The 21,366-nt window shown below is 41.7% G+C and overlaps 1 protein-coding gene across 5 annotated transcripts; it reads left to right on the top strand.

Moving 5' to 3' along the window:
* On the top strand, nt 1–19,608 carry depdc5 (DEP domain containing 5, GATOR1 subcomplex subunit). 5 transcript variants are annotated; one of them, XM_044367169.1, is made up of 43 exons: nt 1–261; nt 675–742; nt 837–924; nt 1,043–1,089; nt 1,571–1,656; nt 1,733–1,816; nt 1,900–1,949; nt 2,370–2,439; nt 3,924–4,002; nt 4,116–4,177; nt 4,319–4,388; nt 4,461–4,533; nt 4,622–4,725; nt 4,819–4,893; nt 5,795–5,929; nt 6,482–6,543; nt 6,635–6,708; nt 6,817–6,886; nt 6,984–7,020; nt 7,129–7,249; nt 7,340–7,563; nt 7,665–7,865; nt 8,138–8,273; nt 8,379–8,470; nt 9,082–9,141; nt 10,203–10,359; nt 10,603–10,763; nt 11,020–11,140; nt 11,387–11,554; nt 11,746–11,968; nt 12,615–12,751; nt 12,835–12,943; nt 13,218–13,280; nt 14,474–14,586; nt 14,861–14,941; nt 15,164–15,296; nt 15,501–15,600; nt 15,712–15,951; nt 17,576–17,745; nt 18,272–18,443; nt 18,526–18,586; nt 18,711–18,793; nt 18,879–19,608. In XM_044367169.1, exons 2-43 carry the CDS (start codon nt 685–687, stop codon nt 19,175–19,177), a joined length of 4,749 nt encoding a protein of 1,582 aa, XP_044223104.1. In that variant the 5' UTR covers nt 1–261; nt 675–684; the 3' UTR covers nt 19,178–19,608. The 5 variants fall into 5 exon arrangements, with proteins under 5 accessions (XP_044223104.1, XP_044223103.1, XP_044223105.1 ...); XM_044367168.1 differs by having other exon boundaries at nt 10,176–10,359; nt 12,618–12,751; XM_044367170.1 differs by having other exon boundaries at nt 10,176–10,359; nt 15,712–15,891.
* Nucleotides 19,609–21,366: the final 1,758 nt, after the last annotated feature.

Below are 21,366 nucleotides of genomic sequence, written 5' to 3'. Positions count from 1 at the left end.
CTACCAGCGTTAGCTACATGGATGTATCATAGCAGTCTACTGCTCGCTAGCTAACGCGAGCAGTAAACTGCTGTTTATTCATTTTAACAAAAACAGTGGTTCTGCCTTACTTAAGCTATATGCATGAATTTTAATTGCAAGTCTTTATTGTTACACAGAGGCTAGTGTTAGTTAGCAAACTTGACTAGCGAGCTGTAAGTTAGCAAATGTCAACATCCCAGGGCAGTTAAGAGTTAGCCGGTGGAGTTTGAGCCTGCTCAGGTACTGCTGGATGTGTTTTTCACGTGTCTTATGCTTAAGTTCTTATTGATTACTTAAAATAAGCAATTATATTCTACTTATGTCTTTAAATGCTTTAAGTTCAATGATGTAGAAAACATTCATTACTTACGGTACTCTGTTCAGAAAGTCTGGCAGGCAGGTCATGCGTCGTTTCCAGTTGGTTTCCTTAGCTCACCACCCTCCACATATACATCTAGTTGACCTTGCCCACTATTATTGTGTAAAAGACTGGAAAAATAAACTGACAACGACTCGAGGATTTAATTTGGGACTGGCTCCTCGCAGTAATGGGACAGTGTCCACATATGAAAAACAATGAATACAAGGTTCTTGTGTTAGTTTGGGTATAACTTGTATAAGTCACAAATGAAGTAATGATTGTTGTTCCTCAGCTGGTTCATCATGAAGACCAATAAGTCATATAAGCTTGTGCTGCACAAGAAAGGCTTTGGTGGGAGTGGTAAGCAAACACTTGCAGCCTCAATTCATGTTTCTCTTTTGAAACATTTGATTTCTATGAGATTGTCTTTTAAACGAACTCTTCCTTTGAACAGATGATGAGTTGGTTGTCAACTCAAAGGTTTTCCCTCAAGTCAGTATTGGGGATATAATCGAGATTGCACACCCCACAGATGAGTACAGGCAAGTTTGCATAATGGGCACAATGGCACAATTACACGGTTAAACTGATGTTTTACCATTTACATGTTGTTCCACTACTGAGCCTATTATCTCATATTGTCTATTTTGAAATCTCCAGTCCTCTCCTGCTGCAGGTGAAGAGCCTAAAAGAGGATCTTCAGAAAGGTAAATGAACTATGATGTACAGTAACCCTGCATGTAGCAGCAGGTTTGCTCTGTTTATGGAATTTGAGCAGGCTAGATCTTATTAACCTTGAATGATCTCTGTGTCGTCAGAGTGGGTTATTGTTACAACAACTGAGACTAGAATATTATAGCAAATTGTTCTCAGATGGTGGACTGACTATACAGTATAATGCAGTCCAATCCAAACAGCCCTGTGATGTGAAGCTCATAATGTTCTCTTCTTGTTGACATGGTGTCAGAGAGGTGTTGACACAACTCTGTGGTGATTATTCAGACTGTTTTGTGGTGTTAATGAATTTGGTTGTATTATAAGATGTTCCTGTCCACCTCCTATAATAAAAGGTGTAAATGAACAATTAGAATTATGGACTAATGTCAAAGCCAAGATTCATGACTCACTAGGTCTCAATGTAACACTGAAAAATAATTGATAATCGATAAATATTTTGGTCTTATTCAGAGACGATCAGTGTGGACCAGACTGTAGCGCAAGCTTTCAAACTGCGTGCATACCAGGATGTCATTGTTAACATTGTCGACCCAAAGGTATGTCACTGTGACTCCTCTGCATCTCCGCAGTCTGTCAGCCAAACAGAATCTCTTATAGCTTTTTGCCTTACAGGACGTTACACTGGACCTGGTGGAGCTGACTTTCAAGGACCAGTACATTGGTAGAGGGGACATGTGGAGACTGAAGAAGAGTCTGGTGGGGCATGTGAAAGTCTACATATCTGGTTGTAATGTGTAATAGCTCATATGTGCATTTAACTTTTGTATTCTTCATTTTAGGTGAGCACGTGTGCTTATGTGACACAAAAGGTGGAGTTTGCTGGAATCAGGTAGATTACCAAGCATACGTTTCAGTCTCCACATTCCATTTACATAAAGGCGAAAGAAATCAACATTTATCCACACTTTTCTATTAATGGTCAGCAACAGAAGCAGCCAACTTATGAATAAAGGAAAAAAAGGCAAAGGGAACTGTTTTTGTTCTGATATTGGAGCACACTGCTTGTAGAAGATATGTTGTTGGGGTTTTTATTCTGCAATGAAATAAGGGGAGTGACCCTAAGGTCAATGAGAGAGTTGATTTTTTTTTTTAGTATTTGAAAGAAATTTGACATGTATGGAGGTTAAATTAAAGTTGTTTTTTGCCTTGTTTTCCTAGTGTACAGTAGTGATGTTTCCTACTTTGTTCCTACTTCTTTGTAGAGTTTCACGTCTCTACATGCATGCTCATGGTGTTTTTGATCCTCTAGAGCCCAGGCCAGTGAACTCTGGGTGAAGGGAGAGAAAGTGACCTGTGGTTACATCAGTGAAGACACCAGGGTAAGATGTAGGGTGTATTATATGTAGTTTTGGCAGATGCTGATATTTTTACCCCACCATCACAGACTGCTAATATTATATGTCAGTATTCAAAATCTACGAGTTTGGCCTTTTTAAAGTAACCAAAAATTAAAAGTTAGTCAGTGTTTACCACAGGAATGTCCATTTATTGCATGTGGAAAAGTCTGTAAAAAAGTATGTTTTAAGTGTTGGAGCTTTAAATGGTGTACCACATAACCCCTGACGTCTGGTAAGTTTTTATATATATATATATTGTTTGCATAAGATAATAATGTGCCCACAAGTTATCTTATGGCATTATTATCTTGTGCATACATTATATTATCTTGTGTGCAGGGGTTACGAATTGGGTCACATTGGGTCAAGCCTGGGCCTTGAGGTCACACTGTAATTCTTAAGTAGAAAGGAGACATTCTCTCCTGCCCCAAAACAAACACAGAGGGTTTGTTTTGGGGCAGCAGAAACCTCTCTGATAAAGGGTAAATCAGCATTGCTGTGGTTACCAAGGTCGGAGGGGGCTTTCCTAGACAACACAAATAGGTGAATGTGTAGATTCTATTGACACAGTCTGACAGTGACCTGAAGTTCCATGCAACGTGACCTGAACTAACACGGGTGAAATACAGTTCCTTGTTTAGAAAGTAGTGAGCCAATTAGACTAATTTTTCATATTGTTGGCTCATCTGTTGAGGTTAAAGACTAAGAGTCAGACCTTCAGGGGGCAGAACGGAAAGAGACAGCATCTTGGCCAGAACACCTTGATGTGTACTGTTTCAGTTCTCCGCTCGATCAAGTGCTTCAATAAACATTTTCAGCTTTGAGACATCAAAGTCCACTTTTCTCCACTAAGGTGCTGACCATCACTCAAACAACACACACACAACAACTTGTATGCACAAGATTAAAAAATATATATATCTCTTGGGACTTTGGGGGCTCTGTAGTACACAACTCACCTATGATAACATGACAGGATAAAATTTACAGTAATTTACTTTTTAAATGTATTGAAAAGGTACAAAAGGTCATTTAAGAGATGTACCAATCAATAAGACATAAACACCAGGCTTTCTCACCCATTTAGATGTGGTTAAGGAAGAACCTCTGTCATTTCAAATATGGATGGCACTGACAAGTCTACATCCGGAATAAAGTGTGACAAACTAGTGAAAAATAATAATCAGATATAATATGGACATAGTGCATTGGGCAAGTTTATGCAGTAGTGTTGAAACAGTGTTTGGGCAGTGGAATGCATATTTGCTGTTTAACATATTAAGTGGACTTAACATATTAAACTGCCACCAAATGTGTGATTTTGCTCTGTATACATTACATTGACTAATAGAAGTCACTTGTTTTAACATGTATGTAGAGCTTACTGTCTTCAGTTGCACTTTCTCGTTTGTTATCATGTAGTTACTTGAGCATTTACAATAATGTCATGTGATCTTGTGAAACAGGTGGTGTTCAGATCCACATCTGCAATGGTGTACATCTTTATCCAAATGAGCTGTGAGATGTGGGACTTTGACATCTATGGTTAGTTGGACGTTAGTTACTCACATTGTATGAACTTATTTTGTCAGTTTACGTTTTTCATATTGATACGTTCCTCTAGAGGAGAATGTCTCATTTCAATGTTTCGCTCTCAGGTGACCTCTACTTTGAGAAGGCTGTAAATGGTTTCCTGTCAGACCTTTTTGCCAAATGGAAGGTTTGTGATTTCCTTTTGTCTGATTTTGTCATAACTTTTAATCCTCATTTTCAAGATTAAACCAAAGTAATGTTTTAATATTTGGAGCCTGTAATTTCCTTTGGGATTAATAAAGTACTGTGTCTACTATTCTCAAAATAGGAGAAGAACTGCAGTCATGAAGTGACGGTTGTACTCTTCTCACGTACCTTCTACAGTGCTAAAACAATAGGTGAGTGTCTTCGTCACATTCAGCTGTGACACATATGCATCAATGCTAAAATGGATTTGTCATTTTCCTCAGATGAATTTCCTGAGATTCTCAGAGCGTCCATCAGACAAGATCACGAAGGACGTTTTTATGAAGACTTCTACAGGTATCACCATCTACCTTACTGCTCGCTCATCAGAGTTAAGGAGTAGATAACAGAGGAGTTTGATGGCTCTTAACTGCTTTGTGATCAGGGTCGTGGCTCAGAATGAGAGACGGGATGAGTGGACGTCATTACTGGTCACTATCAAGAAGCTCTTCATTCAGTATCCTGTCCTAGTGCGGCTGAAAGAAGCAGGTAGTGAATGAGTTGAACATTTGGTTGAAAATAGATCTTTGGATCAGGTGCCTTTTGTGACCAAAATCTTGTGTTAATTTACTCTCATGCCAGATGGTTTTCCTGTCGGTTATAACTCCACCTCTGCCCAAGGAAACTACCTGGAGGCCATTAACCTTTCTTTCAATGGTGAGTACTCTAATCCCAGAGTAGAATTACTCTCAGTAAAAGAAGAAATTTAATTATCACATGTATGTGTTATGTGACTACACTTAGTTACTCAACAGTAACATTGATATAGAAGTTGATGTATGTCAACATCTGTGAGACTGTCATTTTATTTCCAGCAGTGTTAACAAGTGGCTTGCTAGCTATTTCTTCATGTTTCTGACCAGACTGTAGGTGTTCATTTGCCTGATAATCAGACTAAGTGCCATTTCATTTCACTTAAATAGTTTAATCTATTAATCTAGCTGATGAATCTTTTTGAATTGATGGAAAAAAAATGGAGATTTGGGCAGATATTCAGATATCTGGAAGACGTCTGTTGGTTGTTTGTTATTCTTATCCAAATTTAAAAGCATATTGGTTGTTAGCCATTTGTGCTTTTTAAATGTAAATACAGGTCCATCCAATTCATGTTTACTGCTAAATTTGGTTTCTCAATACCCAGGTACTCAGATTTCCTTTTTAAATATATTTCAAACATTTATGATCCTGTGAGACAATTTATACAGTATGTGTACATACATACAGTAACAGTGTAAGTATTATATCAAGGCAGTGCAGGGTTGAGCCTCAGACTTGGAATTACATTCCCTCCCTGGGCCAATGAATGCCTTCCTTTGTGTCCAAGTCACGAGTCTTCAGGATCATAAAATGTGCTCATACAGAAATATTTTGGCACATTTTTTTATTTCAAGAGCTTTTTGTGAGAATATCACAAACTGAGGCTCCAGTTTTTAATCAAGTCATTACCAACAAGCAGCATTAATGAGTTCCTGACCAGTTATGCAAATAAATGTGATGAATATGATGAAATGTGATGAAAGACAAAAAGAGAAGCTGAAAGCCACCATGTCTCCCACAGTGTTTGACAAGCACTACATCAACCGTAACTTTGATCGCACTGGCCAGATGTCAGTGGTCATCACACCCGGGGTTGGAGTGTTTGAAGTCGACCGCCTGCTTATGATTCTCACCAAACAGCGTATGATTGATAACGGTGAGTGTGATGATACAAATACATGTTGATAGTGATGAGCGGATGAAGCCTTATAAAGCTTTGGGGGGGGGTTTGTGTTTTTGCTGAAAAAAGATTTGCAGCTTCAAGGCTTTGAAGTATCCACAGTGACATCTGGTGGTGTGCATGGGTTATAGCAGCCCTTCAAGATAGTAACTTTAATTGTCTGATGTGTGCAATAAAGGTTCAAGAAGCATGTTTTTTATTAAATCTGTATTACTCTTGTTGAGTATGCTACAGTATAATAATTAATAAATGCGTTATCCAAAAAGTCTACACATAAAACATTTTTGTTGACAGGAAATATGAACACATCTTATTGGTACTTACTGTGGGCTCATGTGTTTTAACTTCATGGTTGTTATTTATGTGACATTTCATGTGTCACAACATAATGTGACAGGAGATTAATATTCATGAATGAAACAAGCTTCTGTGCTTCAGTATCATCCCCTCGTCACTACTAATTAAACATATTTTCACATTAACACTAAATGAAGGAGGTTAATTGTGTGACTGGCATTTCCCCTGTAGGTATTGGTGTAGACTTGGTGTGTATGGGGGAGCAGCCATTGCATGCAGTACCATTATTCAAGGTAACACATCCACATCCTGTATGAGTCACTGTAGGTGCATCAGGTCCATATGTGTGTTTGTCACTGACAGTCTCTAACATTTACTCTGTAGTTGCACAATAGGACGACACCCGGAGACTCTCGTGTGGGAGACGACTATAACCTCCCTCACTGGATCAACCACAGGCAAGATAACACACTTGAAGCATGAGATCAAAGATAAATTCAGTTTAAGTATAAATATGGAGTTAATTGATCATCTTGGTCATACGTCTCCTCTGTTTATTCCTGCAGCTTCTACACCTCCAAAAGTCAGAACTCTTGCAGTTCTTTCACCCCTCGAATCAAACTGGCTGGCCGCAAGGTACAATCGCACATTTATTACATTATTATATGACTTAATTGTTCTGAAAGGCATCTCATACAATTTAACATCTCTGTAAAATTTCCTTTTTTTTTAGCTTCATGCTGAAAAATTCAAGAGCAGCAAAGACCACAGTAAGCTGTGATAATATATCTCTCTGAACTCTTTTTAACCTCTTGAAGCATGAATCAGATAATGGCTTCTTATTGCACTCCAACCCTCCTCTCCATGACTTCTTCCAGCTCTCTGTGCACCAAAGGACTCTGACAACAGCTTGCCAATACAGGTGGACTACGACGCCTATGATGCTCAGGTGTTCAGACTTCCTGGTCCATCACGAATTCAGAGAAGCACCAACTTCAGGTATCTGACTGCTTGCACAACATATAACATGAGGCAGTGGACAGAGGTCTAATTTCTGTTAAGCCCTGTTGAACGGAGTGTGTTTTTCAGGATGGGTCGAGACAAAGAGACGAGTGGGAGGAAGAGCTGGGGCTCGGTGGACGTCAGCACAGGCATTGGTGCATCCCCTCCTGTTCGCTCTGGAGGTCCGGATGAGCAGCGTAGCCTGGCCTCTGATGACAGTCTGGGCCCCGTGTCCAACATGCTGCTGATACCCCGGATGCCCCCTGCCCAGTATGAAGTCAGCAGTTCTCTGGGATACACAAGCACCAGAGGTAACTCCAAGCACAACGCCTACAAGGGGATGTGATAAAGTGCGCCCCATCTCTTATCTTTCTCCATCCCATTCCTGTTTCTCATTTGTTCTGTTGTTCAGAGCTGTTGGAGAAGATGATGGACTCTCAGCGGGACTCCAGCGCACCAGGAAGGTTCACAGTGGGAAGTGCTGAGTCCACTTTGCACATCCGCCCAGGAGGTTACACCCCTCAGAGAGCGCTCATAAACCCCTTCACTCCATCCAGGATGCCCATGAAGCTCACCTCCAACCGCCGGCGCTGGATGCACACCTTCCCTGTCGGTAAGGTGACGCACAGTCATGCACAAAACACACAGCAACTTTTGGGAACTAGTTAAGATGTGAGTTGGTCACCATACTTGAAAAATATGTAATTCATTACCGCTCAGCTGGATTGCCTAATTATAACAATCATATTACTTTTACTTTAAATGATGCCGTCTTCTCTTGCATCATAATTATTTCCCAGCAAACAAATTTTGTGGGGAAAGTTTGTACTTAAATTAATAATTTAATGGGGTGATTGTTTTTTTTGTGCCACTCTTATTCTTCAGGTCCATCTGGAGAGGCTATTCAAATCCATCACCAGACCAGACAGAACATGGCTGAACTGCAGGGCAGCCAGCAGAGAGACCCTGCCCACACCTCAGCCGAGCTGCTGGAGCTGGCCTATCACGAGGCTACCGGAAGGTTAGACACTCCCACTACAAGGGACAAACATTTTGCTTTGTAAAGAATGTTAGCTTGAAGCTCAGACAGTGAGATAAATACTTGTTACTTATCTTTTCATTTAAGACGAACAACCTCACGGCAAACAGGAGAGAACGGCCTTTACATCGGTGGAGGGATGGAAGAGTTCACTGGAAGTCCAAGGAGCAACAGTAGTGGTGAAATCAAACTTACCACTTTACATACTGTATATATTTTTCTCACTGTCAACAAGTCCCATGAAGAGACCAAAACTAACAATGGACCCACTGACATCAGTGAGCATGTCAATGAGCCACATTGTTCCACTGGCTGACATGTCCCTTTGTTACCATGGACACACACTGTAGTTTATTTTGACTCAGTCCACATGCAGCCCTGCTGCCAGAAATACTCAATAGAGCACCAAACATGTATTATTCCGTCGCTGTAAATAGCTCTCTACAAATGCACTTCCTCCTTTTTGAGTAACGTTTGCTGAAAACTACAGTGTCCAGCTGTTTTAGGAAGTTATTTAGCCTTAAAAAAAAAAAACTACATATTTGTTAGCCATCTTTAAAGATTTACATATTTTTTAGGAACAAGTGGGGGTCGGGGTTGAATGCCACACATAGTTGGGAAGTCTATAAATGTGTCATAATTACCTTTTTTTCATAGTCGAATTGAATATATGGATGATTCCTCTTTCTTTCTAGTAAATTTGAATCAGCTAAAATATGTAACCAGCCAGGAAAAAAATCTGTAAAACTGTGCTGCGATTTCTTTGTTTTTAATTGTGATCCCTGTGCAGGAGCTCTGACCAACCGCGGCTCCTCATTTGAAGACTTCTCCCTCAGTGGTGCCGATCCAAGTGAGTCCATCTTGCCCTTACGAAAACAAAGACACTTGTCATTGATCCGTTCGCAAACATTGTCATGTAGCCATACCTCAGGAACGGGATGATAATGAAGCTTCTTAATCACCAAACTGATGATGGCAATAAACCTTCAGAGGTGTCTTTAACCTGTGAGGGTTTATTCAGCTTTGGCAGGCAGGGTTCTCCACTGGGCGTCCTGTCTCCAGGGGTCACAGGTATAAACGCCTCTTACAGGTCATGTGGTTTGGGGTTACCCTCTCCTCCTCTCCTCTGTATCCTCTCTTTCGCTGTTTTACTCTTCTGCTATCTCTTTCTCTGGGCCTCCTCCTGTCTTATGATTGAAATATAACAAGGTCTTATATTTAATTAGCCCTCCCATAATTTTGCATTCAACAAGCCTCATGTAGATCTCATTGCTGGCATGGCGGTGTAGACAGTGTATTTCTCTTGACTTGATTGTAAATCTCTCTCTTGCACACAATATTTTGTAGAGTTTGCTCACCATTTGTATGTTTGCATGATGTGATTTCTCTGCCTACATTCACTGAGTCACTTCACCGTTCACACCTTCGCTGAGCTCAGGACACATGTTTCGCTTGCTTGTGAGCGACGCTGATCACAGACTGACTGTCACAGAGCCACAATCTGCATGTTTGATCACTGCTTCACAACCACAGCCCCCTCAGGAATCACCAGCAGGGGCTACGAGGCCAGTAAAAGTAACACTTTCCTTGTTTTTTTTCTTTCCCTCTTCTCTCTTCTTCCTACTCTTTTGTACTATTTTTGTTCGTGTCTACATTCTGTCTTTTTCTTTCTTTATGTATTCACTCTCCTCTTTACTCCTTTCTTTTGTTATCACCCCACTGTGCTTTCTTGTCCTTTCTATATCCATCTGCCCCCCCTCCCCACACACATGTACCGCTCCACTCTGGGTACATGCATTTGTCTTTGCTGTGGGGATTTTGTGTGTGTGTGTTGTGTATGTGTGTGTGTTGTGTATGTGTGTGTGTGTGGGGGTGCTCCTGAAGCCCTGCTGCTGTCTGCACCCCCAACAGTGCCCAGCTTCTGCTGCACGGTGGGGGTGGACTGGAAGTCTCTGACCACACCGGCCTGCCTGCCCCTCACCACTGACTACTTCCCTGACCGCCAGACGCTGCAGAATGACTACACTGAAGGCTGCTACGACCTGCTGCCGCACAGCGACCTGGAGAGGTGCTCGCAGACTTTGATTCTGTGCCTTATTTCCACCATAAATCGACAAAAATACTTATGTTTAACACTTAGAACCAGTTTCTGGATGTGGGGATTTTTAAATGTGAAAGGTGAAGGGGAAGAAATGGCAACTGGAACACTGCATATCACAAAATACTGGAAATATGTTTTTTATGTTTTATCTGAGTGCCTTTTTTGTCTCAGGTCGACTAAGTTCTTGTACTTCTTCTATCTCTTTCTCAGGCGGGAAGATGAAGCTCCAGTGATGAGTGCCACTCAGGTGTTTGAGGAGTTTATCTGTCAGAGGTTGATGCAGGGCTACCAGATCATCGTCCAGCCAAATAACAGGAAACCACAGCCAGCTGTGGCCACACCCCTTGGCAGCAGCCCTCTTTACTCCAGAGGTTAGTTAATGTTTCTTACTGTATATATATATATTGTGTATATTATTATTTAAAATCCAAAACTGTTTCATATCGTCGCCTGTGTTCTTATATCTAAATACAATGCTAAATTATATATAGTTAGTTTGTGATTATTTGTTATTTGTGTCTGTACAAGCATTGCTTTCAGTATTTGATACAATATGTCTCTAGAATAAACCTCACCCACCAGTAACCCGTGGTGACTGCATGTGTCCTCTCTCTTGTTGTGTTTCAGGTCTGGTGTCTCTGCGTCGAGCAGAAGAGGAGGAGACGGTGTACTGGCTCAGTATGGGCCGGACCTTTCATAAAGTTTGCCTCAAAGACAAGATCATCACTGTTACTCGCTACCTGCCGAAGTGAGTACAAGCAACCTCTGACACAGATAAGACATATTCTTTGCCTCTAAGACCAGTGTGAACAACACAAGTGGAAAACACTACTAATGAAAATCTACCAATGTCAGCTGTCTACTGTCACAATCTAATAAAAAGGCAAAAATGCAAAATGCAAAAAGAAAACCTTGAGATTCTTACAGAAAAGGAATTCCTGTTTTCTAATGACATCAGCAGGCTAAAAGTTGTGTTTGTTTGTGTGTGTTTTAGGTACCCGTATGAGTCTGCTCAGATCCAGTACAGCTACAGCCTGTGTCCTCCACATTCTGATGCTCAGTTTGTGTCCTGCTGGGTGGAGTTTGGCCATGAGAGACTGGAGGAATACAAGTGGAACTACCTGGACCAGTACATCTGCTCTGCTGGCTCTGAGGACTTCAGGTACATACAACACATCATGTATTCACACACGTATAGACAGTGCTCTCCACTTTTTATCTGTTCATGTATTGTATTAATGTTGTGTTTATGGTCAATTCTAAGTATGTAATCTACTGTTTACTAGTTTACACTCTTTTTACTCTGAGTATCATTATCAGATCTCATGCTCTGCCTTTATTCTGCCTCCGCAGTTTGATCGACTCTCTGAAGTTCTGGAGGACTCGTTTCCTCTTGCTGCCGGCTGGGGGGGCTCGGCGGGTGGCGGACGGAGAGGGGCACTGGGATGTTTACGGGGATGGAGCGAGCACTGGAATGGGTGGCAGTGGAGAGTGGGTCCTGCTGGACGGCTTCATCCGCTTCCTGGAGGGCCTCAACCGCATTCGACGGCGGCATCGCTCCGACAGGATCATCAGAGTGAGGATCTCCTAGTTTAATGATTACTTGATTACATTACTTGACTTGTCTATATAAAATATGATTTCCTAATTTTAACTTCTATATAATTATTATAATTTCAAACCCCAAAGATATTGAATGGTATTCAATAAAAAAGACTGAAATTATTAATCAACTTTACCTTTACTACACTACTTAAAAATGTGGAAAATGCTCCACTACATTTATCTGACAACTATAGCTACTATTTACTTTGCACATTATGATTTAAAAAAACCTAAAAGAGCATAAAGAACATATGAAATATGATGCCGTGCTATAAAGTGAATTAGAAAGTAAAAAATCTGATATTGGTTTGACCACCTACAACATTACAGTGTCTTAGTAATAACATTTTGCTGATAGTACTTCTGTACTTTTAGTTAAATCAGATTTTGAATGCAGGACATCATGGCACTGACACTCTTACATAAGTAAAGGGTCTGAATACTTTTTTCCACTACTTGAATATCAGACTTTACTTTAGCACCATACCACTGTTTTTCCATGTTTTGGCCCTTTATCCATTATTTTCTGCCATTTTCCAAAGCATCTTATAGGGTTTTTGATACTGTCTGGCCATTGAACACAGGGTAAACACACTCTCCTTCTCTTCTTCACATAGCAGAAGGGAACACCAATGAAGGGGCTGCAGGTTACCAGTCCTCTCCCTCCATATCCTACTGAACCTGTAGCGCCCCCACAAGGCAAGAAAGGCACATCAGCTCTATCAGCCCTGCTGGAGATGGATCAGAACCAGAAGTGAGTGACTTGCGTGACAACATGTTGTTTGCATTGCACACATGGATCTCAGTCTTCAGTGCATTGTCTCTGCTTCCTGTCAGGACGCTGGAGGAGCAGCAGCAGCAGCAGCAGCAGGCAAAGCCCTCAGCAGCCATCAGTGACCCTGCAAGTGTTGCTACAGCTCTCACATACGTAGACAGTCCACGCAAGGTGAGCCTCCTCTCTGTGTGTGTGGATCAGAATAAGTTGTTTTGCTTCAGGCGTTCAGCTTTTGCAGACACATCTGAATTTTTTTTTTTTTTTTTTTTTTTTTAATCAGCAACAAATACTTTGATGAAATGGTTATTCTTTGCTGGTGCTTTGGTGAGGGGCTTTTGCTCTTGTTTTTCTCCTTCCATCTGCATTTTCTCCATGCCTCTGTTCTGTTCCCGTGCTGAGCTTTGGGTGTTTGATCCTGGGTCATGTTCTCCCTGTATGCTGACAGGACGCTGCCTTTATTTTGGATTTTATACGTAGCCCTCGCTCCTCCTACATCTATCACTCTCAGGTCAGTAACGAGGTCCCGGGGCATCGCTGAAGCTCAGTGTGTGTGTGTGTGTGTGTGTGTGTGTGTGTGTGTGTGTGTGTGTGTGTGTGTGGGTGTGTCTCTGTGTCTACATGTGCTGTAGTTCCTATAACTCACTCTGCATTACCGCATGAGCATGCTGTGCAGAAACACTGTGTGGGCGTCACATGACTTTTGACTTGCAGTGCTCCTTCAGACTTCTTTTTTTTTTTTCACTTTTATTGAGTTTGTACTTTGTGCATCGTACTGTATGTAGTGCCTGCTGGTAGGTAGTGACACTCTCACAAACAGGGATCACATTTAATCTATTATGTTACTCAGTTAGATTTGTTGTTATCATTTTACTATCTAAAGTACAAATGTTAAAAAATATAAACATCATGAAAAGTCGCAGTGACCTGGCAAAAAACTCTCTCTGGCAAAATCTGTTTTTAAAGAAAAGATTTTAGTACTTTTAATTCTTTATATATCCAATAAAAAAAAAAACTTGCTGCACATTTCAGCAGTATTCACATCCAGACAGAATCATTCTAAAGCTGTCTTATCCAACAGAAGGTCCCTTAAGAGTGGCTAAAGGTGGGTGAGAGGCATGTCTTTATTAGTTTAGCATTCATATAGCTACAGTCTAAAAAAGCAAAATCAGATGTGTGATCCCGATGTAACTAACATGTACTGTATCACAAGTGGGCTCTAAACCTTTTAGGCCCATGTCTGTCTCCATGCATGACATCAGGACTGCGTTGGTAAAAGATCACACAAATTACAACAAAAACACATTTTCTCACTTCCCTCTACTGGTGTGTATCCACGCAGATAGTTTTGCTTTTGTCGGTCCAGGTGTTTTTGATATCTGTCTCTGAAATTTCTGCCTCCACCCCAATACAACAGAGGTGGATGGGCTTTGTTTAAGACAGTAGTCTCAGTGAAGACAGACGGTGAGGTCTGTGGATGTAACAGAGTAACACCAACACTGTTTCTGGAAAAAGGTGTCGATGATGATGACACAAAATTATTTTCACCACCACAGTACCGTTGTGTCGACAGAAATCTCAAATAAAACCGTCTGCATGGCTGGATACCACTAGATGTAAGTCAGAAAATGTTTGTTATCTTAGGAAACCCTTAAAACATTCTGGCTGAAACAGCTCATTTAAAGAAGTACTTTAACTGTGTAGTTGCCTGCTGAAGCCACCGAGGCTGCAGATAAAGGAGTCCAGCCAGGAGTGACAGCTGGAGCAGCAGCACAGCCTGCAGGAGAGACTGCAGCCAGCAGCAGCACAGACACCAGGTACACTAACCCCTGACTGCATGTACTACACGGATGTAAAACACATTTAGCACTTAAAAAGGATTACAAAAGTTTAATACTAACATGGGTAAAAAAAAAAAATTGATATTTTTATTTAATGTCTCTCAGGGTTTTACTCCTTTCTCCTAGTTGTGTCTTAATGCTTGTTAATGCTACGTTGTTTTCGTGGACCCCAGTGAGAACAGCTGAAAACTCTGATAATCTGCCTAAACAGCATGTTGTGGTTCAGCACTGACCAGTGATGTGTTCACAGTGGGCAGTCTGCAGCTGGAGCCCTTTCTCTGTCCTCTTCCTCAACACTCATGGAGATCCTGGAGGCCATCAAACATCCCACGTGAGACTTGTTTTCATTTAATGTGGTTCCTGTAACCAACACACAGTTATGTAGATATAATGGCTCTTGGGTTTTCTTTTCAAGTCTTTAGACAGTGAGCAATGTCGTGCACAGTTTTGTCTTCTTCCTTTTCCGTTTATGTTCCTAGTTGAAGTACTGCGGTGCGTACAGAGTGTGGTGACATGGGTCAAGTTCATGTTTCTGTGCTCTGTGATATTATAGGACAGGAGTACAGCTGCTCCCAGAGCAGAAGGGTCTGCCACTCAACTGCTTCATCAGTGCCGAGGTCGTTCACTGGCTGGTCAACAACGTGGAAGGCGTGGCCACACAGGGCATGGCTGTGGATGTCATGCAGGTAAATGAATCCCCTCATGCTAAATGCTGTCAACAGATCTCTGCTTAATTATCTATTCATCAAAAATTCATGACACAAAATCTAGTATGTTTTTTTGGTTTCCTGCATCAGCAAGAAAGCACTTTTTAGGAAACTGTGTAGTACAGTGTAAATGTTGCTTGTCTGCATCTCTCAGCAGCTGTTTGTCTGTGTTTGTCTGTGTAGAAGATGCTGGATGAAGGTTTGGTGGCCCACGCTTCCGGGGATGCCATGCGCACCTTCGTCTATGGTTTCTACTTCTACAGGATAGTAGGAGAGAAGGACGGTGAATGGACTTAAAATGCACACAGAGACCTTATGGGTCACTGCTTTCTTCTTAGTTACTCACTGCACTCACAACAAATGTTAGTACTATATTTACTCACTCTCTCTGCAGGTCCGACCTCCCAGCTCACCCCCTCAGCGGCTGGTGTATGGTCAGCCGCAGCTCTGGAGGACTTTGCCCTGTTTCAGAGGAAGTGGTTCGAGGTGGCCTTCGTGTTGGAGGAGCGGAGACCCTGCGACCTCCCGGCCTTCCTCCTGCCCTGGCTGCCCAGCCGGCCAGCTTCCTACGCAAGTAGGCACAGCTCCTTCAGCCGCAGCTTTGGAGGACGCAGCCAGGCCGCCGCACTGCTAGGTACACCCAGCCTGACCATCCCTCCCAGCCCACACCGCAGAGGAGCCATTACCTCCTCCCTCATCCAGTCTGATGCAGATCATGCTTATGTCTACTTTAGGTGATTGTCTGAGTCTAGTGTTGAAGTGTCACACAGAGCAGGGGGTACATTTGTTTTGGGGCTCTGGGTTAGTGTCATAGAAACCAAAAATACAAACCAATACTAATTGGTTCTTTCAGTGCTGCTGATTATTCATTATGTAAATGATGGCAGTAAGGTTTGCCCCGGCCAGTATCCACCCATCACATGACCCAGGAAGCACCCTCAAGTGAGCCCTCCAGCTTCCATACAACATTCATCCACATTTACCTCAAGCTCATTGTTTTTGGTTTGTACCAATTTTCACCAAAAAAGAAGAAGATTTTATTAAAAATGTACAGAAAATACAGATCAGCTGCAAGATAGTTGCTGCTAGCATGGCTAAAAAAGTTATGAATGACGGTGTTTGTGCAGGAAATGATATTTGTAAAATCCAGTTTTGCATTTCAGATATTCAAAATAAACACCAACAAATTCACACATTAAAACAACTATAGAAACCAAAAATAATGAGATCTAGATGTACACAACCATCAGACAAACCACCATCCTTCAGTTACATTAATCATTTTCCATCTCACTCACACAGCAGTGTTCCCACCATCATCATCATCATCATCATCTCTTTACTGTGTGACACTGAGATACTGGACTCAGCTCTCCTCACAGTGGACTGTACAGTAGATCTGCATTGAGTAGCTGCTGGTGTGTAGAGCATGCAGAGTGTGTGTAGTTGTATTCATCAGTCCACAGTGGCACCGCCTCTGTCTGATGTCATCAAATTTTCACCTCCACCCTCCAATCAGTGCATGCTGTGTGGTTATAGTGTGTAGCTGAAGTAGCAGTAGTGGTGTTGTTTCAGTGCATGCTGTGGTGTTCTAGTGGCTGTGGTTCAGCAGTGCTGTGGTGTGCAATGTCCTCACCTGTCGCTCTCCCGCTGGCTTTTCAACACGAAGCACTGTCACTACACGGCAGGTCGGTGACAGTGCGTCTGCTTCAATCTGGACTCTTTGCTTCACGCCACCTTTGACCTCATCTTATTTAAAAATCCTTGCATCTTCAAAGCAACTACTTTGCAACATTGAGGCTTTTTCAGTTTGCTATGTGACACCTTGACTTGTTTCCTGGATTAGTCTTAATGTGATGCTGGAACCATTCATGTCTAACCTGACCTTGAACTGGGATGATGCAGACATTAATGCTGTTTCAACTTCATGTGGGATTGAAGGGAGAGAAGCATGTGTAAGCATTCATGTCATCAGATAACAGAGATATCTAGAGAATAGAGTTATCTTCAATTAGTATCAATTACAACTATGAAATATATCATAGTCCAGCATTCTTTAGATCAGATTTGAAGACCTTTAGAGGGTCAGTAAATATCTCAACATCTCCATCCACGCTCAGCACCTCTGCTCTCACTCTGCCGTCTCCCCGCCCATCATGCCATCCATCTCTCCTTCTTTTGCTTCCTCGCCTCCTGTCTGTTTGTCTCTCCACCTCCCTCCCTCCCTCCCTCCCTCCCTCCCTCCATCTGTCCTCCAGCTGCTACGGTCCCGGAGCAGAAGACGGTCACCGTGGATGTGGATGTTAACAACCGCAGCGACCGAACTGAATGGTGCAGCTGTTATTACCACGGCAACTTCTCCCTCAACGCCGCCTTTGAGATCAAGCTGCACTGGATGGCTGTCACCGCTGCAGTGCTCTTTGAGATGGTAACAAGTTGTTTCTTCTATGTTTCCCCTCTGGAGTATTTAGGGAATTTGATACTTCCAGATCTCTTACTGATTAACGAAATCTTTTCAAACACACCCGACATCCTCAGAATGCAACACAGGAAACACTGTCTGTACAACTGACATTTGACATTTGAGCTATTTTTGTCACAATCTGCCAACATGATTGCAGATTGGAGGAACTGAGAGAGAGAAGCATTAGAACATCTTGCTAAATGATAAGCAGGAGGTGGATCTATTATGACAGAAAGTATTGAGGAAATAAAGAACCAGTTCTCAGAAGTATCAGCAAATTCTTGAAGTCAATGTCAAGGAAACAGTGAAGAAACTTAAGGTTACTTAAGGCATGACCTTTAGGGAGGATTTTGGCTTATATGAAGAGACTGAGGAAGTCTTCTGTATGGTTCTTGTCACCTTATGAACTTTATAAGAGGAAGGAGCAGATGTGCAGTACAGAGAGCTTTCACTCTGAGCTGCCAGCTTTTAAACAGTTATTATCCATCAGGTTCAAGGGTGGCACAGGAAAGCGGCGTCCTGCGGCTTCCTGTTGGTTCCCGTGCTGGAGGTTCCTTTCGCACTGACTTCTTACCTGTACGGAGATCCACTGAGAGCCCAACTCTTCATCCCTCTGAACATCCACTGTCTGCTGAAGAACGGCAGCGACAACCTGTTTGAAGGTGAGGAAGCTCTCTCACTGCCAGCTCTCGCATATGTGATGTGTGGTTCAGTTACATCAGTCTGTTTCCTTTCATCAAACAGGTTTCGAACCCGAGACGTACTGGGACAGGATGCAGCTCTTTCAAGAAGCCATACTCTACAGGTTCTTGATGTTTTGTGGTTTTCTGAACGTTATAGAAATCCTTAAATGTAAGACGTACAGTAGCTGACAAAGTTTGGTGTCATGACCACATATTTTTCTCTGACATTTGTGTTCTTTCCATCAGATTCGGCTTTGTGCACGACAAGTTTTCTGCCTCTTCTTTTAATTTCCCCTCAGAGAACAAGCCCCAGTACATCCACGTCACAGGTTTGTCACATTACAGCATAAAAAAACAACAACCACAGAGACGTCTGTGTCTTCTGGAAGCTTCAATCTGCTTCTCTTCTGTCAGGCACCGTGTTCCTGCAGCTGCCGTATTCTAAGAGGAAGTACCCGAGCGGGCAGCAGCGCCGGCGCAGAAACTCCACCACCTCCAACAGCCAGGGGCCGTTCGGCGGCGAGGAACGGGCCGGTTACTACTGGGCGTACAACACCATGCTGACCAAAGCCTGGAGGACGGGCGTGCTGGGCGACGAGAGGCTCGCCGACCGCCTGCTCAGAGACTTTAGCGACTTCTGCGCCAACAAGGACAACAGACTGCTGAACTTCTGGGACAGCTGCCAGGAGAAGATGAACGCCAGCGCGCCCTGACCACAGGACAAGACGACTGGACAACAGAATGTAGAAGGACTTTGAAAATATCATGTTTTAAAATGTTTATTTATGATGTAAAATTGTAGAGTCAGAGTTCCACACTGTTCTGTTGCTGGGCCTCCTGCTCCAGACTGACCCCTCTAACAACCACTCACCTGTTCATGTGCTTGAATCTCTGCTTCGGATGATTGAACATGAAGTTTTGATTATCAAAAAATGCCTTAAGAGCTGAGATTCTGTGTCAATGTTGTGTTCTTCATTTTAGAGCTGCAACTGTTTTGATTTTCAATTATTTGTTTCAATATTTTTTTATGCAGAAAACCAAATATTCTCTGTTTTCAGCTTGCTGACTGTTAGTCAGACAAATGACACACATGAAGATGTAATCTTTGACTGTGAGAAATTACAACGGGCATTCTTCACTATTATCTGACATTTTATTGGCCAAATGATTAATCAAGAAAATAATTGGCAGATTAAGTGATAATGAAGATAATTAAGTGCAGCCCTACTGAACTTATACAATATAATAATCCTATTTATTTGTGTAATACAAGACAAACCAGTCAAACAAGGAAGTTTCTGCATGTGAAGCACAGAAACTGTGTTTACATTTCCACGTTCTCCTTTCACATCCACCTGACACGCTCCAAATGTTGATTTTGTGTTGTGTACTTCCTGTCAGTTCTTAGTCAGCAGAGTCACAGTCTGTCAGCAGTTTAAACACGCCACATAACGGATCTGTAGCTGAATCATGTGATTGGACAATACAGACCGGAGTAAGACTCCTGTTTGTTTTTCACATGTGATTAATCATTTATACAAGTAGTTCCAAATAAAACCAGGTGAGAGACGATGTTACAGCTCTGTGTTGTTTTAACACAGGCACAGACTGTAACACTACAGGAAATCCATCTATAGAAAATGTAATAAATAGATGAACGAGCTGCAGTTTGTATCAAATGAAATGAAACAATGTCAGCAGGAAAAAAACACTTACTCACCTCTTGAACATGAACCTGAGGTCTGATGATCCACTGCTGATGTCATTCTGGGCTAAATGAAGATACTGTATATGATCATATGACCGGACTGGAAGACACTTCATTAAAATCAAACAACAGTAAAGTCTGACTTAAATAATGAAATCAAAAACAAACTTTAACCTTAATTTCAAAGATTTGTTGGAGGTCATCACGTCAACTGAAAATGTTCCGCTTAGTATCTTAAAATCTTAAAAACACAATCTAAGGGATCTGGATCAAGATGGTTTATTTTATTTATGTAAAGATGAGATCACTATTGGATGATATATTGTCAGATTTTTTAAACTCAGAATATCAATAACAGTATCAGCCTCAAGACCCAGTCTGGGTCAGGCTATATAATAGATACTGATGAAAAATGATGGTAGAGAAACTATTTTTAGTGGTGCATTAGTGTAACATTTAAGGGGCCTTGTGCAGCGTTGTAAACAAACAAAAGGTATGTTTACACTGTGTTACTCACTAAAACGTCTTGAATGCATTTCATTCCCCATGAAACATTTTCTAGCTTGCACTCTTCTTCTCTGCCTTTTGTTGATGTGAATCAAGTAAACAGTAAAGTCTGTTTAAGTCTTACAACAAGCTGCTTACAGTTGCATTTGAAAACCAACATTACAATAATGCTCTTTAACATTCATATCTTTTAAGCTTTTTAGACAAAACGGGTTCAATGTTGCAGTCAAACATTTTCAGGAATTTCACTCTCTAACACAGTGACTAGAGTTTGTCTATATGATGAGTTGTGAACAGCTCAACCAGAGTGATGCTCGTCTCTCAGAGTGATGAGATGATTTTATTAGTTTGAAGATGTGAAGTTGTAAATCTCTCCAGCATTAGAGCCAAGATTTGAGAAAAGAAAGACAAACATATTTGTTGAGATTGACAGTCAGGTCATTCTTGACCTTGGAAACAGCAAATGACAGACAGTCACATTCACAGGGTCCCTTTAGTAGCTGCTCCAGAGCTTTCAATTGTCTCACATCTTCCTCAACAGGAGTTTGTCAAATTGTGATTATTTTCAGAGCACTTTACGGACTTCTCATCCATGTTTGTTTTAAACCTTTTTAAATGTTGGAACAGATATTCTGACACGTCATGATCATAAGAGCTGAAGTCAAACACAGACACGGTTCCACTTGC

This window comes from Thunnus albacares, chromosome 12 (genome assembly GCF_914725855.1).
Source record: "Thunnus albacares chromosome 12, fThuAlb1.1, whole genome shotgun sequence".
Classification (NCBI taxonomy): domain Eukaryota; kingdom Metazoa; phylum Chordata; class Actinopteri; order Scombriformes; family Scombridae; genus Thunnus; species Thunnus albacares.
This window is presented reverse-complemented; position numbering and strand designations above follow the sequence as displayed.

Coding starts and splice junctions, on each gene's coding strand:
- depdc5 (XM_044367167.1), top strand. CDS start 685: ATGAAGACCAATAAGTCATATAAGCTTGTGCTGCACAAGAAAGGCTTT. Junction 4,726..4,818: donor AGTGCGGCTGAAAGAAGCAG/GTAGTGAATGAG, acceptor CTCTCATGCCAG/ATGGTTTTCCTGTCGGTTAT. Junction 18,587..18,710: donor CAAGAAGCCATACTCTACAG/GTTCTTGATGTT, acceptor TCTTTCCATCAG/ATTCGGCTTTGTGCACGACA.